The following is an 8,732-nucleotide window of genomic DNA, read 5'->3' as shown; positions in this document are numbered from 1 at the left end:
CCAAAGAGTCCTCCCCCCCCCCGATTCTCCCATCCCGCTGGGTGCGGGGGGAAGTGAGTGAGCGGCTGCGTGGTGCTTAGTTACCAGCTGGGGTTAAACCACAGCACTGGGGCTATGATTTTGAGTCATAAAACTCATCCTGTATCTTTTTTTATTTTTCTTACCCCTTTTATTCCTCTTCAGCTTATTTTATGCAGTGAGAAATTCCAGGCCTGTGTAGTGTTTGGATGTATTTGAAAGCTAGAATTAGGTCAGGGGTTTCTCTTGTCAGAGAACAAGTTCGCTACTATCCCAGAGATATGTTAGACTTACATGTGTAAAAGTCTTCCCTTAAGACAGCTACACAGAAGGTGGTCCACTAAAGCACTTTTATAGTCAGCGGAGACAATAAAGCCCTTCCAGGGCTTATCATCCTATACTTATCATATTAAAGTAGATATCTAAAATAGGCTGGATTGAACACATGTTTTCAGTCTAAGCATGGAGCTCCTAATATCCTACCTCTGATGCAAGTCCAGTTTTGCTGACATCAAAAGCTGGATGAGATGAATCCCACTCTCAGTATCCCACTATTACAACCTGAATGCTTCACTGTGTTCAAAGTATTTGGCATTTCCTATTTTCTTTCCTATGAGACGCCTTGCTTTTGTCTGCAAAATTTGGAACTGATGAATACGAAAAATGTGGTGTGGTGTCGGAAGTTTTTTGTCTGGGTTTTTTTGCTGGTGGTTTTTTTTTCTTTTTTTTCTGGTGTTCAGGGACTTACTTGCCTTTGATTTAGAGCTGTCTGGGATGTTAGCAGTATAACCATGTTGCAGAGATTTGAGAAGGAACATGATTCAGAAAGAAAAGATCCTTCTGTTTGGAACAGAGAAACATGAGTTCTCAGATAGTTACACCTTCCCTCTGTATCAGTAGTGAATGAGCTTTCCTTTGGACTTACATGACAGAAGGGCTTAAATGTTCCGCTAACTCATGCATTCAGTATAGCTAATGCCCCAGTTACTGTTTTGTGAGGGTCGGTCTGTACCATGCAGTCATGTTTCCAGTTAGGCTCACCTATTGAGTGGGCTGTTAACTTAATGTGTCTACAGCTCTGTGGACGCCTGAAATGGTGCATGATGAACTATTATATTGGCTGGATTGCAGGTTGTAATTGTCAGCTTTTATCTTCTAGTTCATTGCTCATATTAGCAGATGCATTTACTCAACATTATAAAATTAAAAATAATTTTTGTATTAGGAAATTGTTCTTAATAGTCTGGTAGTACTGGGTTTATGTGTAGACAAGGTGATGCTCCCCTCCTCAAACTTCTTATTCCCTTTTCAAGACTGCTGTGTTAGAGGAACACTTACGAATGCATCTTCAGTGCTGTTTGACTTTGTGTAGTTTCTGGGACTTGAACCTATCTATTGTCACCATACTCTGGGATTATTACAGCAAGAACCTGGTAAGTAGATGACTAAATTAAAATGTAGAATTGCATGTGGATGGTCCTTGATTTTGAACAATTAATTCTGATTCTCTGGTAGCCAAGTGTGATTGCTATACTTTTGTAAAACTGACTAGTCAATGGCAGTATCCCTATATTTGCTATATTTATTTAGGAAATCATGTTTAAATACATGTTATGATCCCTTACATTATGTCATAATAGAATGAATTATAATATATTTTTACTCTTATTTTTCATCAGGCCTACTTATTTTAAGATCTTGCAAAAACACTTTGCACATAGTTACAATGCATTTTTATTTTTTGAGTTGTGGTAGGAACATATCCTTTTGTTTGTGTGAAGGATTGCATCTTATTGCCTTTGGAATATTAGCATTTACTGTTACTTATAATCTTTTCTGTTTTCATTTATTCTTTTAGAACAGTTGCTTTACTGTTCCTTGGCTTGGTCTGAAGGGTCTGGCAAATGTTAGTAAAACTTCTTTGTCAATGCTTGAGTTGGTAAAAAGTTGCTGTTGTGAACAGCAGATCCCCACCCTGTACGAGTCCAGCAACAGCTACTTCATTTTTGTCAGCATTTTGGCACGGATGATGAAGGAAGCAGAGAACAGTGGCGTGCATCCTTGGAAACAAATTAAAGGACGGTATGGCTGGTATTTAGTTTCCCTCATGTTGTAAGAGGTCTAGTCAGTCAGACTGCGTGGCCCTTCCAGCCACATTCCAAAGCAGGCGGGGGGGTTGGGGCGGGGGTACTGTGCTCATGAGAAAGTGAAGGGGATGTGGGATCCAGGGTGATTCATAATTTGAAGAAAGCAGTTGTTCCCTGAAGTTTGTTGCCAGCTGAGGCTGTGACAGGGTCCAAGAGCTGGGTCCAAGAATCACTTTGGCACCTAGCCTGTGGTGATTTTCTTAGTCCCACAGGCCAGGAATTCGGTACACTGGCAACCTGTGCAGTGGTACAACCCTACTGCCAGACAGGTAATGTAATTAAAGCACAGAAGTTCTGTCTGAGCTGCATGCAAGCCATGTGTGTTGTCCAAGAACATGCAGCCTGGCTCTTGCTAGGCCTGCAATTTCATTTATATTTCCATATTCTTTTTCATGGTTTCCAAAATTTCTCACAATATTGTTTTTGTGAGGGTTTTAATTTTTAATTTAATTTTGAAATTACTAATTAAGAGGTATGGTCAGTCATGATATAAAAAAACCATAAAATATATATGCTCTAAATCAAAAGCCTGATGTTTTATATATTTACTGAATCCTTAAAACTTCTATTATAGTAATGAGATTGTACTGATCATTAAAAGTGCTTACTTTAAATTTTTTTTTCATTGGATATAGAATACTTAGAATTAGTTTTGCTTTGGGGTTTTTGTTTGATTTTTTAAAAAAGGTTTTATTAAGTATTAATAAAAATAATTAAATTTTTATTAAGTATTGATAAAATCTTTTTGTATGCAAGTAATAAATACATTAAAAATGCACATGTGTATGCACACCTTACAAAATTATGTGGTATATTTCTCCCAAGAAAGAAGGGTTATCCTGGCTATCAGAAAGGGAAAACGTACCTAATGTCTATGTACCTTCACGAGTTGTTACAGTCAGTAAAGTTCAGGTTTAAAAATTACTACAACTACATAGAAACAAATATGTTGTTGGATGCTGAATCAATGTCTTGCGTTAGTTAGTAATTTGAATTAGCCTGCTCTTTTTTTACTGAAAACAAATTATACTTATATTTTTGTGCTATTATAGCTTGTTACTTTCCCTAATTTAAGAGGGGGGAATAATAATACGCAACACACACTGTGTCAGTCTGCTCAACCAGTATTCATATTTTTCTACCTTGAATAAATCAATTACACAAGTAGCAAAATTTAACAGCCTACAGCTATGATTTTGGGATGAACTCTGTTTTCAGCAGCTAACCAAGCATTAATTGATGCATGAAGAACTTAAATGCCTGTCAGTAGTAATTTACTACTAAACAACATTAATTGGATTTGCTGTAATTTTTGGTGGCTAGATTTGATAACCTCAGCACCATTTCCAACTATTTTTCCAGGTAACAGAATAGGAAAACAGCATTTATGGATGTTTAACTACTGTATGTGGAACTTACTTTAAATTAAAGGTGAAGGATATACCCAAGGTTTTAACTTTTTGATTTCTGTGTTTAAGCAAGCCATTTTCATTTCACTCCTTTGTCATAGGAATGGTGACATTTATTTAAAAGTCCAGATCTGAGCAAAGATCACAGAAAAAACACTTAGGTGAAAGCTTTCTGCTTTTTGTCAACCACTTCAGAGTTGCAAAGTAGCAGTGCTTCTCACCATCAGCTACTGTCCTTAAAGGTTCTTAACATCCTCCTGCTGAAGAGAGGTTTCTCTCCCAAACGCCTCAGTTTCCCTGTTTTCTCTCAAACTTGTTGTCCACAGTCCGTATAGTAGGTGTGCAATACAGGTCAGTACAGACTTTGGCGAAGCACGGTGGAGAAAAGTAGCTGTCCATCAGAAATCTTCCTCTCCCTTTTGCTGCAGTGATTGTTAGGTAGGTGAGCCTTTGATCACAGCAGCTGTGGCAGTATAACATAAGAACAGAAATCAGTAGCTAAAGGAAGGAGGGTCCCTGGTCTTTTTAATTTTCTTTGTGCCACGTGGAAATAAGGGATTTTCCAGGGAAGAAGTTGGGGTACAGGAATTGTTTGCTGTTGCGAAGAGATGCCACTTGACAACTTCCTTCCCTAGCAGCCCTCATGGGCTAAATTTAATGTGAAGGCATGGTATGGAAGACACCCATCACAGACAAAGTAGAGAGAATCTGCTCATAACACTGTGTTCAACTTTGTACTAGAGTTTGGATGAGGGAGAAGGGTTAGGCTGTACCTGGCGTTGAAAACTCTTAACATGTACCTTGTATTAGGAGCCAAAAATGAAGTAGCATGTTTGTTCCAGTAGCCGAAAGAGTAGAAGAGGGGAGGGAAAAGAGGTTATTTAGGATTTAAGGGTTATTGGAAGAGGATAACTGTAAACTAAAATAATGAAAATACAATTTTAGTCTATCAAGCAGATAGAAAATTGTGTACTTTAAGAAACCTTCTCTTTCTTGTTTTTTTTGTTTTGTTTTTTTGTTGTTTTTTTTTTTTAACGTAGAATTTATTCCAAGTTCCATCGGAGAAGAATGAAGGAGTTGACAGAAGTGGGGCTGCAGAACTTTTTTAACCTCTTCCTCATGCTGGCAGTTGTTGCGGAGACGGAAGATATAGTGAATCGAGTGTTGGATCTTTTGGATTTCCTGACTCCATCCTCCCTCACTGTGTCTCAGAGAGCTCTCATCTGGAGAGGTCATTTTGCTTTCCTTTTAATTTATGTTGAGAAGAACATGGACATTAGTGTCCTAGCTGAGAAACTCTCAAATGCTTTCCGTGAGAAGGCAAAGGAATTTTTAGTAACCAAAAATGACTACGCACAGAAACAAAATCTGTGGGCTCTACTTTCAACCTACATTGATGGTGTCCAAGAAGTTTTTGAGACCAGCTGCTACTTGAGTCTTTCTGAGGAAAAGTTGCTAAACGACGGCTTTACTATGCTGCTGCCTGCTTGTCGAGGAACTGAACTGAGTATGGTCCTAAATTTTCTTCAGGTTGTTCTAGCCAGACTTCGGTAAGTTATTTAGTTAAATTGTGGCTATAGACTGGCATGTTGGTTTTGTGTTTAGGGTTAAACTGTAGTTCATATTAATTTCTTACTGAAATAGAGTAAAAGGAAAGAGAAATGTCTGGAGGACTGTGAATGATACATTAAATTTAAAAATCCACCAATACCTCACTGCATTGAGAATCTTAGAAATGTTTCCTTACTATTTCAGGACATTAGGTTTGACATCCCTGATACTTTGTTATGAATTAGTGGCTCTGTAGAAAGTCATCCAGTTGCTACTGTTTCAGACAATACCATCTTTCTTTTGGCACAGGAAATTTCAAAATTATTATCTGTACTAAATTACTTAAGTTAGGCGGTTTTGGTGTTTGGTTTTGGGTTTGTTTTTTTTTTCTTCAGTGAATCTATTCTATTTTTCAGACTCTTCATTCTATTTTTTTCTCTTTCAGCAAGGTTGCAATCAAATACTACAGTTATGGAGATTTAAATACTTGTCTGGGGTTCAATACGAAAGAAGGAAATCATATTTTACCACTTTCAAGCAGTTTTGCTTTGATGTACTAGTTCAGTTTTCAACATCCACAGTGCCCTTCAATAAGCATATTTTTGTCTACTGATGCCTTTGAGAAGTAGTCCTCCAGTTTGAAGCCCAAACTGCCTTTTTTTTTTTTTATAAGATATTAAGAGGCAGCTATTGATCTGCCATTACTTCAAATGTGCAAGACTGAAATATGTGGAAAGAGCTGTGGAGGAGTGCATAATAGGAATAGTGAGGCCCATATGCAAGATCTCTCTTTAACTAGGTTCTTTGTTATTGTCTAGTAGTTTGACTGCAGCTGTCAATAGCTTATACATCCAAAGACAACTGTTTTTCAGGCAGTCTTTTGAAAAAAAGATGAAGCACGAAACTAAGTTTAGTTGATTTATTATTTATTATTTCAGTTCAACTGAATGTATTTACTGGAATAAATTGGAGACTTCAAAAATACTTTGACATTTTCTCCATTAGCTAATACACAGCATTTGTTGTGTTGTTTTTAAAGATGAAATACGGAGAAATTTGAGATTGGTGAAAAAGTTCCCTATTTCATAACTCGGCTTTATTTTGAAGCTTTCCAGAACTGGGGGTTATGTGATCCTCTTGAAACACAGAGAGGCGGGCATAGAAGTTCATTACAGACTTCTCAGGTCATCACAGACAAAGTACAGGACAGTATTGGTACCTTTTCTTACAAAAAGGTCAGCTGAAATACTTGAATTACCAACACGCTCAAATATTAATTGGTGTGTGAGAGATTATTAGAGCCTTGTTTTTAACAGTTCTTCATTTCATCTTCTGTATTTATACATTTGGTTACTGTTACCTGCCTATTTATCCATCTATGGAGAACCTTAATTCCTTAACGCTTATAAAACACTTTGATCTGCAGGCTGTATGGAACAGGAAAATGTTACTGGTTCTCTCTCCCACTTTGACAGACTCACTGAAAATAGTCCTCTGTTGCCATACAAGTAAAACAACACTAAAACCACTTACTCGGTTCAGAAGATTTGGATGACTTTGTGCCAGCCAGATGTTAAACTATTATTGGCTTAACCAGACTGATTAGGCCTGGTCTGCCCTGCAAACTTGGAAAGGGATGAAATGGTTCAATGCTATCCTCTCTCCTGTTTTTAAAATCCAGGCAGACATAAGATAGTAGGCCATTCATAAATGTAATTTTTCTGTACATTGCACTCTAATAATTTTATAACTGTATGACAGGGAATTTACAGGTAGGAAGGAAGTGAGATCACTGATTAAAAGAGAGAAGCGGCTCCCTTTAGGCTGTTAGGAAATAATAACTTCATGTGCCACTTTCTGCAAACCCCAGATGATGGCTCACAGGAGCATTCTTTATTGCTGATTAAGTAGCATTATGAAAATACTGACTTGGTTACGTTAACTAAATGCCTCAGTATTTAAAGCTTAAAATGTCAAATAGTTTTAGCAGTCCCCTTTAACATATCTTGTTGGATTGCTAGAATTGCATTCCAGGTTTCCCAGTTGCTTTTATTTGAGGATACTGTAAAAATGGCAATCTTTCATTTGCAGAGTGAGGTGTAGCCAAAAGCTGCTCTTTAATTATAGCTATTCATGCTGCTATGTTTAAGGGTCCGTCAGCATTTCCACTACAAACCTTTATTTTCAAGGGTTTGGAACATAGCAGTGAAAACTTGCTCTGGGCTAAAACTTGGCATACAAGGTTTTGAAAGTGCGCTTGTTTTCTTCCTTTCTTTTTTCTTAAAAGGCATCTGAAAAGAGACCCCCACCTTCACCATTTTTACACTACTGTGTTTTAAAATAACCCTTTCCAGGTTTTTCTTGTATTTTTCTTGTCTGCTAGAAAAGTACTGGTAGCTTTTGATTGTTGTATTTACCTATGCTTAGGCTGTTTTTAAGTAAGCTTTTTTTTTTAAACCAAGTTGGGTTTTTTTCTAAATTGTTATCATTATGATTATTTTAGTGTCCGTATATTTAAATAGAACTGTGACTTGGCAGGAGAACTCATTTTTATTAGTTTTTGATAATGTGGTGAGTGGATAATTGGAAACAAGATGCTACTTGCTGGCACTTCCAAGTATTTGATCTTCATAGTGAGATTCAGTATGAAGTGTAAGATTGTATTTTAATACAGTCCCCTTTTTAAAAACATATGTAAAATAAACCGTAAACAATGAAGAAACTCCCCAAAATAAAAATACAAAGCGATTCCTTCCTATGTTTACTTTGAGCATTCAGCTTCTAGCTCAGACATAAGTTCTTCCTTTATTTTTTGTTTCTGTTTTTAAGTTTTAGAATCATGAATTTTTGTTTTTCTTTAATGAAAGGTAAATGCGGGATGCTTGCCCATGTGTGTTTTCATTTGTTCCAAATCTCTAGTACTACTCATCGTCCGAGTGCCTTGTGACACAAAAAGGAACTGTAGGTTAATAAAAATACAGGCATTTAATGGATTTGACAGAACTTGCTGTAAAAATGGACACAGACTCAGAAATCTGCTGAGTGCCTGGAAACAGTAGGTTCCGGCATTGCAATATGTTATTCTTAAAAGAAGTGCTTGAAACCTGTTAAAATGTCTCTTATTGTAATCAAGTATTGCCCTGACATGAGCTTTCTCTCATTATCATCATCCTGGCATTTGGGTTTTGTAGTGTATTACCACTGAGTTACAGGATTATAAAATGAAAGTACATGCCCGGGTGTAAAATCACTGCTGTACTCCTAGTTTCAGGGAGACTTGCTACTGAGTCCCATAGGAGAAATAAGAATTACCACAAACCTAATAACATAATAAATGGTAATTTTGTTTTGAAAACAATTCTTGTGTATTTATGCCCATTTGTACCATTGTGCCAGTGTTGAAGGACATGAAAAGTTATTGAAAATTTCAGTGTGTAAATTTCATAAGCTCTACAGGAATACTGATCAGGTAAACCTGTCTCTAATTAAAAGTTACATTAATAATTGAGCCATGGATAACAGCAGAACTGGATGTTTCTATCTGTTAGAGTGTGTCTAGCCTTGAGGTTGTGAGAGAAATCACGATAGGAATGGATTATCCAGTATA

The 8,732-nt window shown here is 36.9% G+C and overlaps 1 protein-coding gene across 1 annotated transcript in view; it reads left to right on the top strand.

Moving 5' to 3' along the window:
- Positions 1-8,732, top strand: part of MMS22L (MMS22-like, DNA repair protein) — a 98,386-nt gene that overhangs the window by 32,768 nt on the left and 56,886 nt on the right. The window contains exons 13-15 of the mRNA XM_010573440.1: positions 1,332-1,451; positions 1,877-2,100; positions 4,615-5,124. Coding sequence (XP_010571742.1) covers positions 1,332-1,451; positions 1,877-2,100; positions 4,615-5,124 — 854 coding nt within the window. The remainder of the gene's footprint in view (positions 1-1,331; positions 1,452-1,876; positions 2,101-4,614; positions 5,125-8,732) is intronic.

The sequence above is a fragment of the Haliaeetus leucocephalus genome, unplaced genomic scaffold, assembly GCF_000737465.1.
Source record: "Haliaeetus leucocephalus isolate CR32 unplaced genomic scaffold, Haliaeetus_leucocephalus-4.0 Scaffold384, whole genome shotgun sequence".
Taxonomy (NCBI): Eukaryota; Metazoa; Chordata; class Aves; order Accipitriformes; family Accipitridae; genus Haliaeetus; species Haliaeetus leucocephalus.
This window is presented reverse-complemented; position numbering and strand designations above follow the sequence as displayed.